General features: G+C 36.5%; 1 protein-coding gene across 2 annotated transcripts in view; it reads left to right on the top strand.

Annotated features, from left to right (window-relative positions):
* TLK1 (tousled like kinase 1) overlaps positions 1–27,981 on the top strand; it is a 140,035-nt gene that overhangs the window by 78,876 nt on the left and 33,178 nt on the right. For both annotated transcript variants that reach the window (XM_053598096.1, XM_053598095.1), the window contains exon 12: positions 22,743–22,809. In XM_053598096.1, coding sequence (XP_053454071.1) covers positions 22,743–22,809 — 67 coding nt within the window. The remainder of the gene's footprint in view (positions 1–22,742; positions 22,810–27,981) is intronic.

The raw sequence follows: 27,981 nt of genomic DNA, 5'->3' as shown, positions 1-27,981 counted from the left end.
TACCAGTACTTAAATGCCTCACAGGACCCTCTAATGCAGCCTGTTGTATATTACAACAAACAACCTATATTTACTGTTGTCTTTCCCACTTCTGTTTCTTTTTATACACACATACCTTGGCCCTTTGCTGTGCTCTTTCTGTGAATGATACTATCTTTTCTCTCGCTCTCTCTCTTTTTTTCTTTTCGAGGCAGAGTCTCATTTTGTCTCCCGCAGTGCCGCGACACTTTGAGGTGTTGCCATCGTACCTTCTGTCTCTGCAGTTACAGCAGCCCCATCTACTCAGTTAATGACACTAGGAACCTGCCAGTCTTCTTGGATTCCTTTCCCCTCATTCTTTATGTCCATTTCCATAACATTTTATGGAACATTCCGTCTGTTCCATTCTCTTCATTTTCATGGCCTTAATCTATGACCTCATTTTTTAAAAAACTAAATTACTATTTTTACATGTCTGGTTTTATCTCTCTTGGTTAATCTTCTTCAGTGGCTTTCAAGATATTAATAAAATTCACCCACATGAAGGCCCTTTATAAACCTTCTCTCTTTATCCTCATTTCCCAACATGTCCCCCACGTGTATCTTATGTTAAACTCTTTCAGTTCTCTAAATGCATTGTGCTTTTTGCTTCTGTGCCTTTGTTCATCTCCTTCCTTGCCTTTCTTCCTTTGCCTCATTTCCTATTCATCTTTGAAGATTTGGCTAAAATACCAACGTCAGCAGGAAGTTTTCTCTAACCTTTTTTTTTTCTATAGTTTCTGTCATTCTCCCTCAAATTAAGTGCCATGGCCTTTTTCTTCTTTCTTTTTTTTTTTTTTTGAGACAAAAATCTCATTATATCGCCCTCTGTAGAGTGCTGTGAAATCATAACTCACAACAACTTCAAGCTTGGGCTTAAGTAATTCTCTTGCCTCAGCTTCCCAAGTAGCTGGGACTATAGGCCCTACCACATTGTTGTTTAACAGGCCTGGGCCGGGCTCAAACCTGCCAGCCTCAGTGTTATGTGGCTGGTGCCCTACTCACTGAGCTATGGGCACTGAGCCCCATGGCCTTTTTCTATAAACCTGTTTGTATTGCAGCATTTCCCTCACTATTTTTTCTCTACAGTCCAAATATCTAGCACAATTCCTGGCATATGGTAAGTGGTCAGTAAATCCTACATTACAGTACATAGCATTTGATTTTACTTCATTTTTTCCTTCTTGATAGACTTTCTTTCTTGTTTGTCACATGTTGTTTATTACTTATCTTCTACGAAGCTGATAACCCTAGTTGGTCATGGTCCTGTCTCTTTTCTGTCTCATTGTATCACATATGTTGACTTGAACTCTGAAGCAATACTGCTGTGTGTTATTGGAGTGGCAAATGAAGATGGAGATTACAGAGCAGTTTGATTACATCCTTATTCAGATGCGAGTTTAGATAGAGCAAAAAGTCAGAGAAGCACTGTGATTCGTATATACTCTACTTTGAGTAATGCTTTATTAACATAAATTTTAGTAGCCATACTTGGCAGCTATCTTCTAAAAATGTCTTTTGAATCACTGTTTAATGGAAATGGATTTGGCATGTATGCAGAGTAATAAAATTAGAGTACAGATCATGGATTTTTTTTTCTTTTTTGAGACAGAGTCTTACTATGTTGCTCTCAGTAGAGTGCTGTGGCATTACAGCTCACAGCAACCTCAAACTCTTGGGTTTAAGTGATTTTCTTGCCTTATCCTCCTGTGTAGCTGAGACTACAGGCTCCCTCCACAGTACTAGGCTATTTTTCTGTTTGTTTGTTTAGCAGGCTTGGGCTGGGTTTGAACCCTTTGGCCCACGTACACGTGGCTGGTGCCCTAAACCACTGAACTTTCAGGCGCCCAGCCTGTTGATTTGTTTTTTAATTAAGAATTTACTTCTGGGGCTGGGCATGGTGGCTTATGCCTGTAATCTTAGCACTTGGGAGGCTGAAGTAGGTGGATTGCCCAAGCTTACAGGTTTAAGACCAGCCTGAGCCAGAGCAAGACCCCATTTCTAAAAAATAGCCCGGCGTTGTGGTGGGGACTGTAGTTACCCAGCTACTTGGGAGGCTGAGGCAAGAGGATCGCTTGTACCCAAGAGTTTGAGGTTGCTGGAAGCTATAACGCCACAGCACTCTACCATGGGTGGTTAAGTGAGACTCCGTTCCCCCAAAAATAAAATAAAGTTAGTCCTTTGTAGTGGGTAAGACTTTAGGTTGTATAGTCACATGGATGTGTATTCCAAACTTGATTCTCTGATGTGTTATCTTTGGTAAGCTATTTACTTCTTTGAGCTCCCTCATTTGTGAAAGTATCCACATCATAGTATTAAAAAGATGATACAGGTGGCACCCGTAGCTCAGTGAGTAGGGTGCAGGCCACCTACATCCAGGCTGGCAGGTTTGAACGCAGCCTAGGACAGCTAAACAACAATGACAAGTGCAACAACAACAATAACAACAAAAAATAGCCAGGTGTTAGGGTGTGCACTTGTAGTCCCAGCTACTCAGGAGGCTGAGGCAAGAAAATTGCTTAAGCCCAAAAGTTTGAGGTTGCTGTGAGCTGTGATACCACAGAACTCTACCAAGGGTGACATAGTGAAACTCTCTTTCAAAAAAAAAAAAAAGAAAAGATGACACAAGGTAATGCATGTGAAGTACTTGCATGGGTGCTGGCTCTCATTTTATCTTTAGCTACTAGTAAGAGTCAGTTTTTAGATAGTACTTTCTAATTTTAGTCACAAAGATTTTTTTATTCAAAGGAAACCGTTTGGATAGCTAATTAATCTCTGGATAAAGTGTAAGGATCCTTACATTGATTTTTCCATTATTAATACATTTTCTTAAGATTTTTACTTTATTAAAATGTATTTCAAATTAAGTTTTGATTTCTCTCAGTTAGACTTTTTGTATGTATGTGTATGTGGAAACAGGGTCTCATTTTGTCCCTCTGGTTAGAGTGCTGTGGTATCATAGCTCACAGCAACTTCAAACTCTTGGGCTCAAGGACTGATTCCCACCCCCCAACCTCCCCCCCACACACACACCGAGTATTTGTGACTACAGGCGTCCGCCACAATGCCCCTCTAGTTTTTCTATTTTTGGTAGAGATGGGGTCTTACTGTAGCTCAGGCTGGTTCTCTAGCTCAGGCTGATCTCAAACTGCTGAGCTCAGGTGAACCACCCACCTCGGCCTCCTAGAGTGCTAGGATTACATACGTGAGCTGCTCCTGGCCTTCTCAATCAAACTTAAATGTTCCATGTTTCACAGAGGATGACTGCAAAATAAATAATGTTTTACCTTCTATTTTAGATTGTTAACATTTTAGAGGTGATTATTTTCCTATTATAGCTTTAATTCAAAAATAAATTTTATACAGTATTAGTGAATTACTTATTTCTTATAAATGGCATGTCATTTGCTTTTTAAAAATTAATAAACTTTATGTTTTGAGAGCAGTTTTAGATCACAGCAGAATTGAACAGAAAATCCGTAGAGTTTTCATATATCTCCTGCGCCCTACCCACTCTCCTTTCTTTCCTGTTAGCAACATTCTTCATTAGGGTGGTACATTTGTTACAATCAATGAACCTACATTAATACGTTGTTATCACCCAAATAAATTCTATATTTGTAGTAGGGGTGCATTCTTGATGAACATTGTATGGGTTTTGACAGATGTATAACTGATATTTTAAAAAATCATGTCTGAAACTACTCGGGAGGCTGAGGCAAGAGAATCGCTTAAGCCCAGGAGTTGGAGGTTGCTGTGAGCTGTGTGAGACCACGGCACTCTACTGAGGGCCATAAAGTGAGACTCTGTCTCTACAAAAAAGAAAAAAAAAAATCATGTCTGAAAAATCTTTCTTTCATTGGAGCATTTTTTTCCATTTTCTCAAAATAGAAAATAATAGCTGGGCATTGAGATGGGTGCCTGTAGGCCCAGCTACTTGGGAGACAGAGGCAGGTGGAGAGTTTGAGGTTGCTGTGAACTAGGCTAATGCCACAGCATGGTACCCTGGGCAACAGAGTGATACTATCGCAATCAATCAATCAGTTTTTTTCCAATGTTGAGTGTAAAAAATTGATCATAAAGCAAGTTGTAGCAGACTTCACAGGATTGGAAAAATTTGTTGTAGAGTTGTTTCTTCTTTATCTGTTTGGTAGAACTCCTGGGTGATAATGACTGGAATCACTACAGTGATTTTTTTTTTTCTTTTGCAAATGAATTTTTTTATGTATAATTAACCATTTTTTAATTCCTACCCACCACTAAAATTAACCATTCAATGTCATTTAGTACATTCACAGTGTTGTGTAACCACCACCTCTATTGTTCTAAAACATTTCATCACCTCAAAAGAAAACCCTGTACCCATTAAGCCATCACTCTATTCCCTCCACCCCTTAGTCCCTGGTGACCACCTATCTGCTTTCTATCTCTGTGAGTATGAAATATTCTCATTATTTCATATGAGATATTCTAATTATTTCATATAAATGCAATCAAAAGACGTGACCTTTCCTGTCTGGCTTCTTTCACTTACCATAATGTGTTTTTTTTTTTTTTATTTGGGGATTCATTGAGGGTACAATAAGTACAATAAGCCAGGTTACACTGATTGCAATTGTTAGGTAAAGTCCCTCTTGCAATCATGTCTTGCCCCCATAAAGTGTGACACACACCAAGGCCCCACCCCCTCCCTCCGTCCCTCTTTCTGCTTCCCCCCCCATAACCTTAATTGTCATTAATTGTCCTCATATCAAAATTGAGTACATAGGATTCATGCTTCTCCATTCTTGTGATGCTTTACTAAGAATAATGTCTTCCACTTCCATCCAGGTTAATACGAAGGATGTAAAGTCTCCATTTTTTTTAATGGCTGAATAGTATTCCATGGTATACATATACCACAGCTTGTTAATCCATTCCTGGGTTGGTGGGCATTTAGGCTGTTTCCACATTTTGGCGATTGTAAATTGAGCTGCAGTAAACAGTCTAGTACAAGTGTCCTTATGATAAGAGGCTTTTTTTCCTTCTGGGTAGATGCCCAGTAATGGGATTGCAGGATCAAATGGGAGGTCTAGCTTGAGTGCTTTGAGATTTCTCCATACTTCCTTCCAGAAAGGTTGTACTAGTTTGCAGTCCCACCAGCAGTGTAAAAGTGTTCCCTTCTCTCCACATCCACGCCAGCATCTGCAGTTTTGAGATTTTGTGATGTGGGCCATTCTCACTGGGGTTAGATGATATCTCAGGGTTGTTTTGATTTGCATTTCTCTAATATATAGAGATGATGAACATTTTTTCATGTGTTTGTTAGCCATTTGTCTGTCATCTTTAGAGAAAGTTCTATTCATGTCTCTTGCCTATTGATATATGGGATTGTTGGCTTTTTTCATGTGGATTAATTTGAGTTCTCTATAGATCCTAGTTATCAAGCTTTTGTCTGATTGTAAATATGCAAATATCCTTTCCCATTGTGTAGGTTGTTTCTGCTTTGGTTATTGTGTCCTTAGCTGTACAGAAGCTTTTCAGTTTAATGAAGTCCCATTTGTTTATTTTTGTTGTTGTTGCAATTGCCGTGGCAGTCTTCTTCATGAAGTCTTTCCCCAGGCCAATATCTTCCAGTGTTTTTCCTATGCTTTCTTTGAGGATTTTTATTGTTTCATGCCTTAAATTTAAGTCCTTTATCCATCTTGAATCAATTTTTGTGAGTGGGGAAAGGTGTGGGTCCAGTTTCAGTCTTTTACATGTAGACATCCAGTTCTCCCAACACCATTTATTGAATAGGAAGTCTTTTCCCCAAGGTATGTTCTTGTTTGGTTTATTGAAGATTAGGTGGTTGTAAGATGTTAGTTTCATTTCTTGGTTTTCAATTCGATTCCAAGTGTCTATGTCTCTGTTTTTGTGCCAGTACCATGCTGTCTTGAGCACTATGGCTTTGTAGTACAAACTAAAATCTGGTATGCTGATGCCCCCAGCTTTATTTTTATTACTAAGAACTGCCTTAGCTATACGGGTTTTTTTCCGGTTCCATACAAAACGCAGAATCATTTTTTCCAAATCTTGAAAGTATGATGTTGGTATTTTGATAGGAATGGCATTGAATAGGTAGATTGCTTTGGGAAGTATAGACATTTTAACAATGTTGATTCTTCCCATCCATGAGCATGGTATGTTCTTCCATTTGTTAATATCCTCTGCTATTTCCTTTCTGAGGATTTCATAGTTTTCTTTATAGAGGTCCTTCACCTCCTTCATTAGGTATATTCCTAGGTATTTCATTTTCTTTGAAACTATGGTGAAGGGAGTTGTGTCCTTAATTAGCTTCTCATCTTGACTGTTATTGGTGTATACAAAGGCTACTGACTTGTGGACATTGATTTTATATCCTGAAACATTACTGTATTTTTTGATGACTTCTAGGAGTCTTGTGGTTGAGTCTTTGGGGTTCTCTAAGTATAAGATCATGTCGTCAGCAAAGAGGCAGAGTTTGACCTCCTCTGCTCCCATTTGGATTCCCTTTATTTCCTTGTCTTGCCTAATTGTATTGGCTAGAACTTCCAGCACTATGTTGAATAGTAAAGGTGACAGAGGACAACCTTGTCTGGTTCCAGTTCTAAGAGGAAAAGCTTTCAGTTTTACTCCATTCAGTAAAATATTGGCTGTGGGTTTGTGATAGATAGCTTCAATCAGTTTTAGAAATGTGCCACCTATGCCTATACTCTTCAGTGTTCTAATTAGAAAAGGATGCTGGATTTTATCAAATGCTTTTTCTGCATCTATTGTGAGGATCATATGATCTTTATTTTTGCCTCTGTTAATATGGTGGAAAATGTTTATGGACTTGCATATGTTAAACCAGCCTTGCATCCCTGGGATGAAGCCTACTTGATCATGATGAATGACTTTTTTGATGATAAGCTGTAATCTATTGGCTAGGATTTTGTTGAGAATTTTTCCATCTATATTCATGAGTGAGATTGGTCTGAAATTCTCCTTTTTGTTTGGGTCTTTTCCTGGTTTTGGTATCAGGGTGATGTTTGCTTCATAGAATGTGTTGGGGAAGATTCCTTCTTCCTCAGTTTTTTGGAATAATTTCTGCAGTACAGGAATAAGCTCTTCCTTGAAGGTTTGATAGAATTCAGGAGTGAAGCCATCTGGACCAGGGCATTTTTTGGTTGGAAGATTTTTTATTGTTTCTTTGATCTCAGTGCTTGAAATTGGTCTGTTCAGGAGCTCTATTTCTTCCTGGCTGAATGTAGGGAGAGGGTGTGATTCCAAATATTGATCCATTTCCTTCACATTGTCAAATTTCTGGGCATAGAGTTTCTGGTAGTATTCAGAGATGATCTCTTGTATCTCTGTGGGATCAGTTGTTATTTCCCCTTTATCATTTCTGATTGAGGTTACTGGAGATTTTACTTTTCTATTCCTCGTTAGTCTGGCCAATGGTTTATCTATTTTATTTATTTTTTCAAAAAACCAACTCCTTGTTTCATTAATTTTCTGAATGATTCTTTTGTTTTCAATTTCATTGATCTCTGATTTGATTTTGTATATTTCTTTTCTTCTACTGAGTTTAGGCTTAGATTGTTCTTCTTTTTCCAATTCCATAAGATCTCTTGTGAGATTGTTGATGTGCTGTCTGTCTGTTTTTCGAATGTAGGCATCTAAAGCGATGAATTTTCCTCTCAAAACTGCTTTTGCAGTATCCCACAGGTTTTGGTAGCTTGTGTCTTCATTGTTGTTATGCTCAAGGAAGTTAATGATTTCCTGTTTTATTTCTTCCTTCACCCATCTGTTATTCAACAGAAGATTGTTTAATTTCCATGCCTTTGGGTGGGGTCGAGCATTTTTGTTAGAGTTGAGTTCCACCTTTAGTGCCTTATGGTCTGAGAAGATACAAGGTAAAATTTCAATTCTTTTGATTCTGTTGATATTTGTTTTGTGTCCCAGGATATGATCAATTTTGGAGAATGTTCCATGGGGTGATGAGAAGAATGTATATTCTTTACCTTTGTGGTGGCGTGTTCTATATGCATCTATCAAGCACAGTTGTTCTAGGGTCTCATTTAAATCTCTTATATCTTTGTTTAATTTCTGTTTAGAGGATCTGTCCAGCTCTGTAAGAGGAGTGTTAAAGTCCCGTGTTATTATGGCATTATCAGCTATCATATTGCTCAGACTGAGTAAGGTCTGTTTCAAGAATCTGGGAGCATTTAAATTGGGTGCATAAATATTTAGAATTGAAATGTCTTCTTGTTGTATTTTTCCCTTGACCAATATAAAGTGACCATCTTTGTCTTTTTTGACTTTAGTTGCTTTAAATCCACATGTATCTGAAAATAAGATTGCAACTACTCTTTTCTTCTGAATTCCATTTGGCTGAAAAATTATCTTCCAACCCTTGACTCGGAGCTTTAATTTGTCTTTTGAAGCCAGGTGTGTTTCTTGCAGACAGCAAATGGATGGCTTGTGTTTTTTAATCCAGTCAGCCAATCTATGTCTCTTCAGTTGGGAATTCAAGCCATTAACATTTATTGAGATAATTGATAAGTGTGGTAGTATTCTATTCATCTTATTTTGTGAGAGTCCATTGCTTAGTTTTATCTTTTGCATCAGTGTGGAGGTTGGTTTCTGTCCTTTAATTTCTGAGTTCTTACTTTGCTGCTGATCCATTGTGGTGTTCAGTGTGCAGAACAGGTTGAAGTATTTCCTGTAGAGCTGGTCTTGTTGTGGTGAATTTCCTCAATGTTTGTATATCCGTAAATGATTTGATTTCTCCGTCAATTTTGAAGCTTAGTTTAGCAGGGTACAGAATTCTGGGCTGGAAATTGTTCTGTTTAAGTAGATTAAAGGTAGATGACCATTGTCTCCTTGCTTGGAAAGTTTCATTAGAGAAGTCTGCGGTCACTGATAGATTTGCCCCTGTAGGTCAACTGGCACTTACTCCTGGCAGCTTGCAGAATCTTTTCTTTTGTCTTGACTTTGGACAGGTTCATCACAATGTGTCTTGGAGAAGCTTGGTTAGAGTTGAGGCGACCTGGGGTCCGATAGCCCTCTGAAAGCAGTGTGTCAGAATCTTTGGTGATATTTGGGAAATTTTCTTTTATAATATTCTCTAGTATGGCTTCCATTCCTCTGGGGCATTCTTCTTCCCCTTCTGGAATTCCTATAACTCGTATGTTGGAACGCTTCATAAAGTCCCATAATTCTGACAGTGAACGTTCTGCTTTCTCTCTCTTCTTTTCTGCCTCTTTTACTATCTGAGTTATCTCAAAAACTTTGTCTTCTACCTCTGAAATTCTTTCTTCTGCATGGTCTAACCTGTTGCTGATACTTTTCATTGCATCTTTAAGTTCCCTAATTGACTGTTTCAGTTCCTTCAGCTCTGCTATATCCTTTTTATATTGTTCATATCGTTCATCTCTGATTTGATTCTGTTTTTGGATTTCCTTTTGGTTATTTTCCACTTTATTAGCAGTTTCCTTCATTGTTTCCATCATTTCTTTCATTGTTTTCAACATGTGTATTCTAAATTCCCTTTCTGTCATTCCTAACATTTCTTTATAGGTGGAATCCTCTGCAGTAGCTACCCCGTGGTCCCTCGGTGGGGTTGTTCTGGACTGGTTCTTCACGTTGCCTGGAGTTTTCTGCTGGTTCTTCCTCATGAGTGATTTCTTTTATCTGTTTCCTTGTCCTAATTTTCCTTTCACTTCCTCTTGCTCTTGAAGTTCTTGTGCCTGTGGAGTAAGGGTTACAGGACCAGAAGGGTGAGAAGGTTGAAGAGCAAAACAGGGATGAAAGAAAGGAGGACCGAGTGATAAGAAAAAAAAAGAAAAATAGAGAAAGGAGAGGGGGTGGGTAAAAGGAATATTGATAAAAAGAAGAGAGGCACAGCAAGAGGGAGACAGAGCAATATAGGTGTACAGTAGGGTACTTTGACACAACCTTAAAAAAAAAAAACACCTTCTGGGGGTGCCCAGTTGGGTGGTTCCCTTGAGGTCAGCAGCTCTTTGCTAACCTGATCAGACACAGTACTCCACTTCCACCAAATAGAGAGGAAAGACGAAAATGCTATAAAGCAAACCAAAACAAGCAAACAGAAAACTGTACAGGATAAAATTGGGTGAAAAACCAAATAATAGCAGTAGAAACACTAGCAAAAATGAAGTTCTAGTTATTGAAAATGGCAGCAATGGGAAATTATAATTAAACTAGAAAAATTGAGAATGAACAAGGATCTGTATGGAAAAGGTTGAAATTAAAAAACAAAACAACATCAACAACATCAAAATAAACAAAAAAAACTACCAAACCAAAAACCAACAAAAACACAACCAAAAACAAAGCAGTATGTATATGTTATTGAATATTGTCTGGGCAACACGTGGTCTTCTGGGGTATGAGATGTTAATCACAGTTCTGATACGACTGGAGGCTGCTGATTTCTCAAACCCCAGCAGGTAGACACCCTAAATCTCTCTTAAAAGGCACTTTGAACTTGTAAACTTGCTGAGCAGAAGCTTTCCCAGGAAAGTGCTTGTTGCTGGAATCACTGCTGAAGTGGCTCTCCCCTTACCCAGTGTGCCAAAACCGGTCTCACTCTGCCCCTGAGGGTTAGGACTGCAAGGCGGCTCAGACCCCACCCTTAGGCTACTTGGTCGTTGGGTTACCATCTCCCACCCAATCTAGCTCTGCAACCCTGAGGGCGGAGCTTGCCGGGGCAGATCGCTCACAATGGCTCCCTGTGACCCACAGCCAAACACTGTTAGCTCAGTCTGGCTCAGCGGCTCAGACTGGGGCCCTAGACAACAGCCAAAGTTCTCTGCACTCCGCTCAGGCTCTCCCCAAGGCAGTTCAGCTGAGTGCCAAGTCCAAAGACACCAAAACAGTTCACAGGTAAGGCCTTTCTGGTTTGCAGTCTCGCTGCTACTGAACTTACAGTTGCGGGTGGGTTTAGACGGATTGAACACACGTGACCACTTGCCGTTTTTCCACTGTTTTAGTCCTCCTCTTGGGGTCCAGAAGTCTCTCGCTGACTCCCTGTATCCTCACAGGGGTGATGATAGGCAGATGCCACCAGCCAGAAATGCCTGGAGTCCTATCTTCCCAGACTCACGGTGCCCAGATGCAAGGAAGCTGTTACTCGGCCACCATCTTGCTCTGCCTCCCACTACAGTGATTTTTAACTACATTGGAATTACCTGGAAATTTGTAACAAAATGAGTGGGGAAGTCTCAAAAGAAATGAGTGCTATTGAAAGTAGTACATAGCCAAATTTGTAAGCTATTTTTAAAAAGTGTGTAGAGGGAAATTTATAGCCTTGGTTACATATATAAGAAAAGAAGAACTTTATAAATTAAAACTTTATAAATTTAGCATCTATTTCAAGAAGTAGGAAGATGAGCAAGAGAATTAACAAAAAACTTTATAAATTAAGTATCTATTTCAAGAAGTAGGAAGATGAGCAAGAGAATTAACAAAAGAAGGAAGAGAATAGATAAGAGTAGAAATTAGGGGCCAGGCATGGTGGAGTGGATTGCCTGAGCTTGCAGGTTCGAGACCAGCCTGAGCCAGAGCGATATCTTATCTCTAAAAATAGCCAGGCATTGAGGCGGATACCTGTAGTCCCATCTACACAGGAGTCGGAGGCAAGATAATCACTTGAGCCCAAGAGTTTGAGGTTGCTGCGAGTTATGACGCCATGGCACTCTATGGAGCGGACAAAGTTAGACTCTGTTACAAAAAAAAAAAAGACTAGAAATTACTCATATAGGAAACATACGTAAACACAGAATCAACCAATTTAAAAAATGAGTTTAAATGTTTGGAAAGGGGCCTAATGAAATCAATGCAACTGATTTTATGAAAAGACGAGTGTAAAAAATTGATCGGGCAATTTTTTTAATACTTTTTGCTTAAGTATATCTTGGGTCACCATGTATCCCTGTGCCCTATTTCCTACAGCTAGTACCAAGAATAAAAAAAGGACATTCTGTTGAGTTTGTAAATATTTAAAGGAAAAAAAGATACTATAAAATGGTTTAAGTTTGAAATTTTTATGAAATGGACAGATTTCTAGCAATCTGAAAATACAGCTGAACCAAGCTGAGACAAGAAGAAAGAAAATCCAAATAGTTCAGTAACTATTAAATCTATATTCTAGATCACTTCAGAATTTAGGAAAAAAAATAGGCAAAAAAGAAATCTGTGATTTAACCATTTGATCCAGGTGACTTCATCTAATATTTCTATCAACCATTTAAAGAAGTAGTGGTGCCAGTCTTTTATAAACTTTGCTGAAGAACAGAAAAGGTGGAAATACTTCCAACTTATTTTATGAGGCCAACATAATGTTGATACTAAAACTTAACAGTGACTATACAAGAAGGAAAGTTATAGGTAAATCTCACTCGTGAAAATAAATGCACATATCTTAAATAATAGCAATATAAACACAACATATGATATATGAAAATGATAATTTATCAGTACTAAATTAAGTTTATTTTGGATATGTGAGGTTGACTTAAGATCGAAAAACCAGACCAGGCATGGTAGCTCACACCTGGAATCTAGCACTTTGGAAAGATTAGGTGGGAGGATTACTAAGGCCAGGAGTTTGAGACCACCCTGAACCACATAGCAAGGCCTCATGCCTCAAAAAAAAAAAAAAAAAAGAAATGGGAAAATTAGCCAGGTGTGGTCATGGGTGCCTGCAGTCTCAACTACTTTGGAGGCAGACATGGGAGGAATGCTTGAACCTGGGTGTTGGAGGTCACAGTGAGCTAGGATCACACCACTGCAGACTAGGCCAGGCAACAGAGTGAGACCTTGTCTCAAAAAATTAATAAATAATAAAATTAGAAAAATCAAGGTAATTTTACACATAAACAGAAAAAATCATATCATCTTAATAGATGCCAAAGTGAAAAATATTAGGTAAAAATTAACATTGATCTGTGATTTAAACTCTTTTTCTTAATGTATAGTCTGCATTTATTTTTCTTTTTGCTTAAGTATATCTTGGGTCACCATGCTCCCTTGTGCCCTATTTCTTCCTGGATTCCTTCTGTTCCTCTTTAATTAGGTTCAAATGTTACTTCTTCTGTGCCTTTCCCCAGTTGTCCTGCAAGTAAATTATCCTTTTTTCTATGCTGTGTGTACTAATAGCTTTATTATTCAGAGTAATTTTCTTAAAATCAGCTAATGAGCAACCTTAATCCCATTTGAACCCCTTGCTATAGAAAATAATATATTCACAGGTTCCAAAGATTAGGCATTTGGGAGAAGTGATTATTCTAAATCTGCCTACTGGCTCCCCAAGATTTACATTCTTTCTACATGCAAAATAAATTTACCCTGTCTCTACATTCTCAACAATCTGAACCCATTCTAGTATCAACTCAAAGTTCTAAATCTCATTACCTCGTAAGTTGCAAATCTCATCCAGTAAATCAGGTATAGGTGAAGCGCAGGTTATAATCAATACTGAGACTAAAGTCCTCTTCATCTGTGGAACTTAAGAAGCAAGTTACTGCTTCCAAAAATAAAGTGCTGGGACAGGCATGGGTAACAGTTACAGGCATTCCTTGTTCAAAACAGAAAGCAGTGGAAGGAATCACTGATTCCCCAGGAATTTCCAAATTCATCCAGACAAACTCCATTTGGTTTCAATTTCTGGGAATAATCTTTCATGGTTTGTGCCTCTGCCTTTTGGGCTCAAAGTTCTGTCCCTTGAATCATCCTTTCTTTTTCATGAAGTTGAGCTTACACTGAACTTATATTATATAGCTTGTTTCTTGCCTACAGATTTTGGGCAGCCTGATAGCCTTCATTCATTTCATACTCTTTCTGTCCTTTTTAAGTTCAAGCTGTCAGTGTTTCTGCTGGTATAAAATTACCAAGGAACCTGTGGGTCTCTCATGTATGATACAAAGATTCTCTCCATTACCCAAGAGGGTACTCCATAGTTCTTTCCTAGACATCTCCATTGATATTTTCTGCTGAGAAAATTGGAGAGATCTGTCAGTCATGTGCTTTATCTCTTCAAAGACTTTTTTATTTGACTGAATATTCTGACATTTAAATTTTCCTACAGTATTAGCAAAAGGTTGTCAAGCCACACACATATCCCCCCTTTTAAGAATAGATTTCTTGATAGTACATCTCAATTTTAGCATGTTTTACACTCTGAATAGGATGAGAGTTTCTGAAACCATCAAGTCCTCATTTTTTTATTAGTTTCTTTCCTTATCTCTTTATCTCATGTTTTACTGTATTTATTTATTTTTTATTTTTTCTTGAGACAGAATCTCACTTTGTTGCCTCAGTAGAGTGCGGTGGCATCAGAGCTCATAGCAACTTCAAACTTGGACTCAAGCGATTCTCTTGTCTCAGCCTCCCGAGTATCTGGGACTATAGATGCCACAATGCCTGGCTATTTTTATTTTTTATTTTTTTAGAGAAGGGGTCTCACTCTGGCTCAGTCTGGTCTCAAACCTGTGAGCTCATGCAATCCACCCGCCTTGGCCTCCCAAAGTGCTAGGATTACAGGCATGAGCCACAGTGCCAGCCCACTCTTATGTTTTACTATAAACAGCAAGAAGAAACCAGGCTATTCCTTCAGTAGTTTGCTTGGAAATCTCCTAAGCTATATATCTAAGTTCATTGCTTACAAGTTTGGCAATAGAGGATACCCTTTCCTCCAGTTTCTAATAATGTGTTCCTTACTTTCTCTGAGGCTTCTCTTAATAGTGTTTGTATCTAATATCTGTTTCTACCAACAGTCTGTTCATAACAATTTGAGTATTCTCTAATGTGACAAATGCTTTCTCCACTGTGATCTTAGATGGAATTCCTTCTCAGTCCTCACTAGCAGAGTTGTTAACACCCATACTTCTACTAACAGTCTGTTCGAGACAACCTAAGATTTTTTAAAAAATTAAGTTTCTTAACTATTTTCTAGCTTCTGTCCCTTGCCCAACTCCAAACCACTTCCAGATTTTTTGATGTTTGTTAAACAGGTAAACAGGTACCAGGATCTGTAGTGGGTTCCTATTGCTGCTATAACAAATTACCACAAGTTCAGTAGCTTAAAACAACACAAATTTATTACCTTGTAGTAATAGCTTTAGAGATCACAAATCTGAAGTGGGTCTCAATTGGGCTAAAATCAAGGAGATAGCAGTATTGGGCTAATTCTTGAAGCTCTAGAGAAGAAACCATTTTCTTGCCTTATCAAGCTTCTAGAAGCTGCCCACATTTTTTGGTTCATGATCCCCTTTCATCTTCATAGTCAGGAGTGGCCCGTCAAGTCTTTGACATGTCACATTACTCTGATTCTGAGACTTCTGCCTTTTTCTTCCATATTTAAGGATGCTTATAATTCATTAGGCCAGCTAATTTTAAGGTCAGCTGATTAACAACCTTAATTCTGCTTTTCTGCATAACCTAACACATGCACATATATTGGGAATTAGGAAATGGACATCTTTGGATATCCTTATTTTGCATACCACAGTAGTACTTGTTATAAGTCATTAATTTTCAATTCAATTCTGATGATATTATGAACATTTGGGCAGTCTAGTTTCATCCCTTATACTCCTATTTTTTTCCAGTGATACATTAAAAAAAAAAATAGAAGTTAAATTCACTTAATATACAATGAACATTTTAAAATGTACAGTTCAGTGGTATTTAGTGCAATGCACAGTTCAATGGCATTTAGAGTTTTATACAGCCCCCACTTCTCTCTAGTTTGAAAACTTTTTTCTTAACCCAGAAGAATACCAGCAAATAATCTGCTTTCTCTCTTCCGGATATTTCATATAAAAGGAATCATACCTTGTGTGATGTTTTGTGTCTGGCTTTCACTTAGGGTATGTTTTCAAGATGCATACAGGTTGTAGCATGTGTCAGTACTTCATTCCTTTTTAGGACTGAATACTATTTCATTGTGTGCTTATGCACTATTTCTTTATCCAGTCATTTGTTGAGGGACATTTAGGTTGTTTCCACCCATTGGTGGTTGTTAGTAATGCTGATGCGAACACTTGTGTACAAGTTTCTGTGTGGACACAGTTTTTAATTTCTTTGGGGTATATACCCAGGAGTGCTACTGGGTTGGTAATTTCATGTTTAACTTGTTGAAGAACTGCTTAACTGTTTTCCACATTTGCGCCATTTTACATTCTCACCAGCAATGAACAAGAGTTCCTGTTTCCCACATCTTTGGCGGTACTTTTTATTTTCCCTTTTTAAAAGTCATAACCATCCTAGTGGGTGTAAAGTAATAGCTCATTATGGTTTTGGTTTATAGTTATCTGATGGCTTAATGGGGTTCAACATCTTCTAATGTCCTTATTGGCCTTTTTGTATCTTCTTTGGAGAAGTATCTATTCAAGTCTTTGACTCAGTTTTTAATTGGACTGTTTGCCTTTTTGTTGTTGAATTGTAGAAGTTCCTTATATATTCTGAATATTAAACTCTTGTCAGACATATGTTATGCAGACATTTTCTCCATTTTTTTACTTAGAATGTCTTTTTGATATACAAAAGTTTTAAATTTTTATTGTTTATTTCATTGAATATTTTTGTTCCTCATGCTTTTGGTATAAACTCTAAGAATCTTTTGCCAAATTTGTGGTCATGAATATTTATCCCTGTATTGTCTTCTACTAGTTTTATAGTTTTAGATCATTTAGTTAATTTTTGTACATAGAATGATGTAGTGGGTCTAACGTCATTCTTTTGTGCGTGGTTCTCTGGTTGTTTCAGCATCATTTGTTGAAGAGACTATTCTTTCCCCATTGAATGGTCTTGGTATTATTTTGTTAAAAATAAATTGGCCATAGATATTTGGATTTATTTCTGGGTTAAAATCTATTCATTGGTCTGTATGTCTGTTTACATGACAGAACCACACTTTTTATATTGTAGTACAAGTTTTGAAATTGAGAATATAAGTACTCCAGCTTTTTTTTTTTTTAACATTTCATTCATGTTTTGGGCCCCTTGCATTTCTCTGTGAATTTCAGCATTAGCTTTTCCAATTCAGCAAAAAGAATCATTGGTATTTTGATAGGGATTGCACTGAATTTGTAGATGACTTAGCAGAAGTACTGTATTCTTAACAATGCTAAGTCTTCGATTCCGTGAACACAGGATCTTTCTTCAATTAATTAGTTCTTTTAAAATTCCTTTAGCAATGTTTTATAGTTTCTGGTATACAAGTCTTTCACCTTCTGGGTTAAATTTATTTCTAAGTATTTTATTATTTTGGATGCTATTGTAAATGTAATTGCTTCCTTAATATTCTTTTCAGGTTGTCATTGCTGATGTTTAGAAACACAACTAATTTTTATGTTTTGATCTCCTACCCTGCAGCTTTGTTCAATTTATTTATTAGTTGTAGTAGGATTTTTCTTGTATACTTTTGGGGATTATCTACAAATAGAGTCACAGCACCTGTAAATACAGATAGTTTTATTTCTTCCTTTACCATTTGGATGCATTTTATTTCTTTTTTTCACTTGGCTGTTCTGATAGGCCATCTAGTCCAGTATTGAATAGCAGTGGTGAAAATGGGCATGCTTACCTTGTTCCTGATCTTAGGGGAGAAAGCTTTCAATCTTTCACTGTTGTAGCCCAAAGTTGGTCTGTTTTTTATGAATACCATTTACACCATTGAGGAAGTTCTCTTCTATTCCTGTTGTGTAGAATTACTATGGGCACATATGTTTTCATTTCTTTTTCTTAATTTCAGATTATAGTGTTTGTGTTTGTTTGGTAAAGTTTAAGTTGAAGTTGAACCCTTCACCTGAAGGGTGTGCCATATACCCGTACATTGTGCACATTAGGTGAGAGCTTCCTAGTCCCCCTTGTGTTCATTTCTTTTGGGTATATACCTAGGAGTGATATTTCAGCATCATATAGTAAATTCTATGTTTAACTTGTCAAAGAACTGCTTAACTCTTTTCAAGCAGAAAACTCCTTTCAAAGACCCTTTTCAGAGGATAATAATAGAAAGTTACTGTTTTCAAAGGCAGACTCCCCACTCCCATTTAAAAAGTCTGATCTGCAAATAAAACCATGGCCTATGGTTAAATGTTCAAGGTTGCTATACTGTCATGAATAGACTGTTAATATATTTTTAAGTGCCTTACTAGTCTGTTTACCATAGTTTGTATTCCTTAATGTTGAGTCTTCAGGTTAGTTTCCTGCTTTTAAACAGAATGTTTTTAAAGCATTTAATGTCAAATTTGTTAAAAATGAATATTTCCTGTTCTCTCTTACTTCTACTAGCTTTTTCTAATACTGTGATATCACATTTCTAGTAAACTGTTGTAAAACACTTTTAATTAAAAATAAAATCTTATTTACTCAAATTTACTATGGAAGATTGTCAGGAATTAAGTCTTAACATTTAGAGTTTATTTTTATTTTTTATTTATTTATTTATTTTTTGAGACAGCCTCCCTCTGTCACCCTGAGTAGAGTATCATGGAGTCATAGCTCACAACAACCTCAAAACTCTTAGGCTCATGAGATCCTCTTGTCTCAGCCTCCTGAGTAGCTAGAAATACAGGTGCCTACCACAACACCAGGCTGTTTTTAGTAGAGTGGGGTCTCACTCTTGCTCAGGCTGGTCTTGAACTGCTGAGCTCAGATGAGCTACCACAGCTTACCTTATGTTTAGAGTTTAGACTTGTTGACTTTTAAAAGTTAATTTATATAAACCTACTGACCAGCTTTATTTAGGAGCTTTAACATGCATGTATATATATGTGCATATAATAAAATATTAATGATTTAGTCTAGTATCAAGTATGATTCATTTAGGAAGAAATCAGCTATAACAGGCTGGGTGCCGGTAGCTCAGTGGTTAGTGTGCCAGCCACATGCATTGGGACTGGTGGGTTTGAACCTGGTTTGGGTCTGCTAAACAACAATGACAACTGCAACAACAAACAAAAATAACTAGGCAGCTAAGGCACCAGCCATATACACCAGAGCTGGCAGGTTCGAATCCAGCCTGAGCCTGCCAAAAAACAATGACAACTACAACTAAAAAATGGCTGGGTGTTCTGGTGGGCACCTGTAGTCCCAGCTACTTGGGAGGCTGAGGTAAGAGAATTGCTTAAGCCCAGGAATTAGAGGTTGCTGCAAACTGTGATGCCATAGTACTCTACCAAGGGTGACAAAGTGAAACTCTGTCTCAAAAAAGAAAGAAAGAAATCAGCTATAACTTTTCATTATCTGTGAATAAAAGATTTGCCAAGTAACTTAATCAACTGACTTGATAGAGAGGATAGATTTTTTTAAACATTGAAAAACAATGAAAATAATCAGTAATTAAAAACCATTAATGTTAACATTATCCTAGCTTAGCTCTTTTCATTCTGTGCATTCAATTCAATTTTTCAATTTTTGTTGTTGTTCAGACAGAGTCCCCACCCTATGCCCTGAGCAGCGTGCAATGACATAGCTCACTGCAACCTCAGATTCGGGCTGTGGGCATCCCGCTGCCTCAGCCTCTGGAAGCAGCCGCCATTTGAGGTGGTGCCCAGCTGAGTTTTTCTTTCTTTTCTTTTCTTTTTTTTTTTTTAGGAGTCCCAGTCTCACTCTCGCTCAGGCAAGTCTCAAACTCCTGAGCTCAAGCAGTTCTCCCTTCTCAGCCTCCCACAGTGTTGGGATTACAGGTGTGAGCCACCATGCCTGGTTCAATTCAGTTTTTTAAAGAAGATTATCCACAGTTTCACCTGTCTAAATATATAGATTTCTTTGAAGACATTTTTTATTAAAGCAAATAGACAACAGGTATCTAAAAAGCTGTTATATATCTGGTAGTTTCTTTCTTTCTTTTTTTTTTTTTTGTAGAGACAGAGTCTCACTCTATGGCCCTCGGTGGAGTGCCGAGGTCACATGGCTCACAGCAACCTCCAACTCCAGGGCTTAAGCGATTCTCTTGCCTCAGCCTTCCAAGTAGCTGGGACTACAGGTGCCCGCCACAACACCCAGCTATTTTTTTTTTTATTGCAGTTCAGCTGGGGCCGGGTTTGAACCCACCACCCTCGGTATATGGGGCCGGCGCCCTACCGACTGAGCCACAGGCGCCGCCTAGTTTCTTTCTTTCTTTCTTTCTTTTTTTTTTTTTTTTTGAGACAGAGCTTCAAGCTATTGCCCTGGGTAGAGTACAGTGGCATCACAGCTCACAGCAACCTCTAACTCTTGGGCTTAAGCAATTCTCTTGCCTCAGCCTCCCAAGTAGCTGGGACTTCAGGTGCCCACCAGAACACCCAGCCATTTTTTAGTTGTAGTTGTCATTGCTTTTTGGCAGGCCCAGGCTGGATTCGGACCTGCTAGCTCTGGTGTATGTGGCTGGTACCTTAGCCCCTTGAGCTACAGGCACCGAGCTGGTCAAGGTAGTTTCTAATAGAGAGATGTGGAGAAATGTAAGTCATGGCTCTTTTGCCATTTTGGGGTTTGCATTCTAATTGGCAAGATAATACCCTGGAATAGGAATTCTTAAACTGAAGTCTGTGAACCCTAAGATTGTGTTCACATAAAATTTCCTGAGGAAGAGTGTTATAACCACCTCCAGATTTTTTTTAGGTATCTATGATTGTAAAATGGTACAAATCGCTGCTCTGGAAAAGTCAGTAGCCTAGTCAAGACAACAGAATATCCATTCCCTTAAATTGCAGAAAGTTCAGCCATCTGCATGTGCAGTAGCTTTGCAGTTTTGCACTGAAGTCATATAGTAATTGGGTTTTCAAATACTAGATTTTAGTCATTTTGTAACTCTGTAAAAATCAAAGTATAGAATTATAATTTTATTCTTATACAGAAACCAAAAAAGATGTATGTATCTTTAAAAAACTAGTTCAGAACCCGTCCTGTGGTCTGCTAGTGAGCCTAAGACCATACTGAAGAATAGGAAATAAAACCAGGTGTGCTGACTCTGGGAGGGTGAGGCAGGTGGATCACCTCAGCCCAGGAGTTCAAGACCAGCCTAAATAAGAGTGAGACTCTTTCTCTAATTTAAAAAAAAAAAAAAAAAAAAGGTAGAAAACTTAGCCAGGCATTTTAGCACGTGCCTACAGTCCCAGCTACTCAGGAGGCTGAGGCAAATACAGTAAATTTTTACCAGTGGCATAAACCCGTATGCGTATTCAAAAGCTTTTGCCAACTTTCCTACACCTTTTCTTAACTGGGATAGTTGAGATACCAATTTTAGTTTCCAAACCTCGTTTTCTTTTCCCTCTCATTTTTGTTCACATTGCATCATTTAATTCTCTAACTATACTATAAACAGCTAATGCAGCTGTCAAGTATTGCTATATTCAGTATAATAAAATCCAGTAATTGTGTTACCCTGAAACTGGGTAGCGAGGTTTAACTTTAAAATGTTTAATTTTTAGCTGTTAGGATGTATCTAGGATGTATTTCTTGGGGTTTTATTTCCTTTGCATATCCCCTTTTTAGAATTAGTAAATTTAATTTACATCTAGCTAAAGGGAAATAGCATTTATACTAAATATTCCTTAGGGACCTGAACCAAACATTAATAAATAACATGTAAGTTTAAGAGCTTAATCAAATACTGTCAGAACACATAAGTAAACAAACAAGGGCTTGAATATGATGACAACAATTCTTTCCAAATTTGGGTATGATGTGGAAGTTACTTTGTTGTGGGTGATTTTATTTTTCTTTCATCAGAACACAGAATCATTTTTTCTTAGGAAATGTTGCAATGCATCTACATCTTGTTATGGTTCTGTATATATTAAACTGATTATTTTTCAAAGTTATATACATATGTTTGAAATTAATAATAAGATAGCCATAAAGCACTTTCAAGGTTTAAAATATTTAAACCTTGAATGTAGCATTTAATAAGAATTTGAAGTGTAAGAATTTGGTACTTTGACTATAGTTTCACATTTCTTTATTTCTATAGTTTTAGCATTGCTTATTCACTCCTAACACTAAAGCAAAGAAGGGAAAAGCATCCTTTTTTTTCCTTATCTTTAAAACTGTCCAAACTGTTACTAACTCACTTTGCAGTGATTTCCCATTACTCCTAAGAGTAAATGTAAATTCTGTAGCTCGCCCACAAATTCACACATGATAACATGCCCCATTTGCCTCTCCTGCTGCTACTCACAACCCCTTTACTATGTTCTGTTGCTTTTATGCCTGTTTCCTTCTTAGGAATCTGTGCACTGACTATAGCTCATGTCTGGTGTGTACTCTCCTCTGTCCTAGTCACCTCCCCAAACTCAGTCAAATTAGTATAATACAGTTAGTCACGGCCATACCACTCTGTTTTGTTTTCTTCATAACATTTGTTACTTGAAGTTGTTTTATTTCCTCCTTAAATGGTTTCTTTTCTACCTCTTTACCACCAACATAGGGTAGCACACAAACGAAAATGTAATGAGAAATTGTTTTGTTTTTTTTTTTTTTTAACTGGATCCTTAGGATCTAAATTTGAGAACGTCACTTGATATGGTATTCATTAAACAGTTGTGGAATTTGTTAATTCTTCCATGTGTAAGTATTAAATATATTCTGAGGAATATTTTCAAGAATTTTTGACTTACAAGTTGTCTGTGTTAGTATTTCCATTTGATTAATTTTATCATATTTGCTAGTTGTTAATAAGAAGTTATAAGTATTAATCTCAATATATAGAATTACAATTTCACTTTTGACAGGTTGACTTTGGCAGAATATCACGAACAGGAAGAAATTTTCAAACTTAGACTAGGACATCTCAAAAAGGTATGTGAAGCATATGCTAGATGTTCAGTGTAACTTGTTGCTAGAGTTTGTGGGTAGTTTCAAGTCGCTTATTTAAGAAGCCAAGAGAGAAAGATCTTAAAAACTTCAGATCAAAATAGAGGTACCTTAAAGTTATGCTTTTATGTTGAATATATTAAACTAACATTTCTTTACCTTATAGCAACTTAAAAATCTTGAGATGCTGATATACCAAGTCCCTGTAGAGGAGGACTGATTCCTGGCCAGACCTCCAAGGTCTTTAAATTACTCTGTTTAAGTACTACCTTTTGGCTACCAAAAAAAAAAAAAAGCTTAAATTTTAAAATGAAATGTAAAATTCCATATTGTTTGTGCTCATTTCATAATAATTGCAATAACAATTATAAATAAACAGCAAATTTATTTCTTGGCTTAACTTTTAATTTGTTGAAGTTATGATTAAAAAATGTACATGGAAAAAATTAAAAGAGCCTAATCATTAGTAATAGTATAAAGTGATATAATTTAGAAAAATGTTACTATGTATTATTACGATAAATTTTAATAGTGTGTGGCTTTGTACTTATTTCAAACTCTGAAATTGTAATCAGTCCATTGTTTTTTACAGGTCTTACTTTTAATTCAGTCCAGTTCAAAGAAGTAGTAATAGTGTAGGATTTTTTCCCTCTTAAAATGATGTAAAATTTTTTTTACGGCATTTTAAGAGGGAAAATTTTTTCCCTCTCAACAGACGTAAAATTCTTTCTCTTTGACCCAGTTTTTTATTCTGCTTTCTGCTTCTCAGGTTATTAAAAACAGTTTAGTAGATTGAATTATAGCTAAAATTGAGTTGGTGAACTAATTGAAGATAATATTTGTGACATTGTCTCCATGGAATAGGGTGAGGTAGAACAGAGAAACCCATTCTGGTAGCAGCTACTATTACACTATATACTAATTTGTTTTTAAAATATTATCAATATGCTGGGATGCCTACCGTTCAATTACAGCAAATAGAAAAAAAATTACAAATGTGTTTTATACATAATTTTCAGTAGTATCCTTTCCTATGCCCTGTCTTTGCTACTACTCAGAAAGCTTCAACCTATACTACTTGAATAGTGGGTTCTGAAATGACTTATTTTGGTCTTTTTTTTTTTTCCCCCCCTAAGTCTTTCTATTCTGTTCTATTGTAATTATTGACTGTTTTCTTCCTCTTTGAGAATATAGTTGGGAGCTTCAGTCTTTTCTCTATACCAGCTGGAACTAAGAACTATAATAGTAGTTCTGTAAAAAACAGAACTATATAAAGGAACTATAGAAGGGAAGGGGAATTTTTAGGACAGAATGAGATATGAATATTTGTGTGCTTACCTAAGCTATTTTGAAAATGAATTCATAGGGACTTATGCTTGATGCCCCATATAAAGATTTACCAATTATTTTCTAGTTAGTCTTTAGGGAGGAAGGGATACTAGTATGTACTTAGGTATAGTGATACTAAGTATGTACTTAAAGCTTTGGCTGGAAAGTTACTATTTTCATATATAATAGCAAATTTTAAATTACTCTTTCTAATGCCGACATTTTACATGTGTACCTTATTCTTATGAAAACCTGTCATATAAAATCTGAAGTCGTAAAGCAGTTAAATTAGTAATTGGCTGTTTGTATTACAAAAACACATTTTTAAAAGATTCAAAGCAAGGTTTATTTTTGGTTTTGGTTGGTTGGTTGATTTTAAAGCTTTCCAGATACTTTGAAAATATTTGGTTCTGTGAAAAACACTTTGGATGCCTAGATTCTACATGCATATTTGTAAAATGTTCCAGAGTACCACATCTTCTCTTCTAACCTTCGTATTATCCTCTTTCCCAGTATTTGACTTCTACATTTTTTGTATCTACTTGTTCTTTCTTATAATTGTCCCTCCATAATCTCTTACTTGCTTTTTATTTTCTTTTAGCTTTTGTTAAATTTACTGAGCAGTCTTAGATTTCTAACGTCATCATCTTCTTAACCAATTTACAACATAACTTTTTTCTTTAACCATCCATCATAGAATGGATCAACTAATAATGCTGCAACATACTCTCATCTCATAAATATTCATATTTTCTTTTGAGAGACTATTTTGAATGAGAAGAATGAAAACATTTTGAAGAAAGTTGGTAGTAGTTCATATGGAGAACAAAAGTAAGCAAGTGGTATCACATTTGTGCACAAATAGCAGTTGTCTACTTTCAACTGGTTATTAATTTTTTAGATGTACAATTAAAACATAGCAGTAAATTGCACATACTAAAAGTAAGTTATTTGGTATTCTAAAGCATAGTTGGAAAATAGGTCATTAAAAATAGGTCAAAAAAAAAAAAAGACTGATAGATTAGACAGACTTTTAATTCACACAGGACAGATGAGTGAAGAGAGATGTTACTACTTCTTGTCTTATCAGCTCCCTACACACCTGGGCTTATTAGGCTTATGTGAACTGTACCCCGGCTTGTAATCCCTGTAGGCCGGATCTGATCTATGAATATTTGACATCCATTATATCCTGCACAGGAAACATAACTTGTGGTGTGTCAGTGTGGGGTTTAGATTTGGAAACTGGCATGCGCTTGCATTAGCAAGGGTGACTCTCACTGTCTCTTTCCCTTTTACAATTTCTTGACGTAAAGCTGAATTAATCGTCAGGTTAAGTTTGTCACTGAAGGAGACAAATCTTCATTGGGAAGCCCATGCCATATGGACACGTGAGAATAGAAGGTCTATTAACTTTTTCTTGAAATGGATAATTCATGACATGTATTATATTTCATAATGACAGTTGTAATAATTGATAGGTAAACTAGAATGTGAAGAATTATATTTACCATTGAATAAGTCACCAAGTTTAGTTCACATTCTATGCTACTCTGTAGGATAAGAAAAAAAAATAAATTCAAACTGTTAAAATGTGAAGAGTAAGGAAGGAAAGATTAGGCAGAAACTTCTAAAAGTAAATGTATGGATAAAATAAGTAGGTATCACCACTTTGTGGTGGTAAAAATGGGCTTATTAGTCCTATCTTTTGAGAGTAGCAGAATCGAAGGGCAGCATCACTTTCCCCCCACTATATTGAGTTTGTTGTTTTAGTGATCAGTTTAAACAACCTTTGCTCCCTCATTCACTGTGTGATTTATTGCCACACCCTGCCTGATACAGGCAAGATTCAAATTCCTATTTCAAGAGAATTACATAATATTACTTTTTATAGACTTTGAAGTTTTGACCGTATTTGAGTGGATATAATTTTAACTTTTTGAATGGCAAGATCTTCTGTATATTCTTTTTCTAAAGTAATGCTGTAAGTGACAAAGCCAGAATTCGAACCATTTCTTACTCCTATTATAACGGCTATATAGTCATGTGATTTATTTTTAGAATTCTTTTGTTGTAGATTAATAGAAAGGTGATCCTTTGTATTTAGAAGAACTAATTGATTTATAGCTTCCATTGTGTTTCTCTTAGAATAGTGGGAATGTTGCTCTTTCTAAAAAAATTTTTTTAGAAATACGCTATTTTATTTTGATTACAGATAGAGGAGATAGTTTTAAATGATTTTTCACACTTTTCTTTCTTTTTCTCTCACATATTTCCTTTCTTGGGAATTATGTTAGACTTGTATCAACAAGAATATTTCTTTATTATTAGCTAATGTCTTGATTTTCATTTGTATTGATTTTTGTTTATTTTTAAAGGTCAACAGAAAGTATATTGCTTGTAAAAACTAAAAATGTTCTCAAATAATTTTTATGTGTCTTAAGGATTCACGGAATAGAACTGTATAATAAAACGTATGGAGAATATAGAAATTATTCCTGAAACTGTTTCAAAAAGAACAAGTAATTTTTTGTTACCAGTAACTATATATAAATTTCCCCAATTATCACTTTCTAAAAGCTGCAGTTACAAAGGGGGTAATTTCTTATTTTTAAATGTTATTCCTTTGAGGCAGAGCTACTAATGGTACCTGTGGATTTAACTAACCATCTGTCATTTTGCTTTTGTGGTTGATCTTGTCTTTATACCAGTCTTTGATAAATTCTAGTTATGGAAGGTGGCATGTCATTTTTGGGTTTGTCTTTGTGATTTGAAAACTCTGCTAGTTCGATTGTGTAGTGAAGTCATTATTTTAGAGTTGAAGAAAACTGTGTGGATGTCCTTTCAAGGATTATCACTACATTAACATAGATAGCTAAAAAAAAAATCCCTGAAAAAGTAACTTCATTGTAATAAATTCTTGCCATAGTCATAATTATTTTTAAAAAAGATAAATATTCTGAGGCAAGAGAATCGCTTAAGCCCAGGAGTTGGAGGTTGCTGTGAGCTGTGTGATGCCATGGCACTCTACCGAGGGCCATAAAGTGAGACTCTGTCTCTACAAAAAAAAAAAAAAAAAAAAAAAAGATAAATATTACCAATCATAATACTACAAACTGATGAGGAAATAAGAATTTGGAAAGTTATTAGAACCAATAACTATGTCTCAACCCTGCTATTATTTAGGACTATAATATGAACACCATGTGGGTATATGTTGATCTTTACTTTTAGTCTCCAGAATTTGTTTTTTTATTTTAAATATTTGATTAATTGGAGCAAATGCATGTAAAAAGTTTGTCATCTCAGTGAAGAATATTAAACAGTGTAGTAGGGATTGGCTTTAATGTGTGTGTTTTGCTGTGTGTATATGAGAGTATGTTTATTTGCGTTAAAAGCCCTGAGTATATAAGTGCCAGAAGTTTTATTGGAAGAACATAACCACTTTGTAATTGAAACAGGAGTAGTCAAGAATCATCAGCACCAACACAAATGTATCTTTGCAGACCGAAGGAAGCAGCTAAAACAATTTACAGTCATCTCAATCTCTACTAAAACAAAAATCACATCCAACATGCCACCTGACACCATTTCTTTCTCTCTCTCTCCTTTGCTCCTTGCGATGTGGCATTCATCTCTCCTTGTGCCTCCGTTCTGAAGAGATAACAGTATAGCAACAACTCTGCCACTGAAATCCTGTTCTCTGACCGATATTGGCACCTGCAAAGAGAAACAACCAGTAACAGGCAGCAGCAGCATCAGTATTAATCTTCCATGATGAAATCTTTACAGGTCAAGAACAAGTACAGAGCTCTTTTCTCACTCCTT

This window comes from Nycticebus coucang, chromosome 7 (assembly GCF_027406575.1).
Source record: "Nycticebus coucang isolate mNycCou1 chromosome 7, mNycCou1.pri, whole genome shotgun sequence".
Taxonomy (NCBI): Eukaryota; Metazoa; Chordata; class Mammalia; order Primates; family Lorisidae; genus Nycticebus; species Nycticebus coucang.
This window is presented reverse-complemented; position numbering and strand designations above follow the sequence as displayed.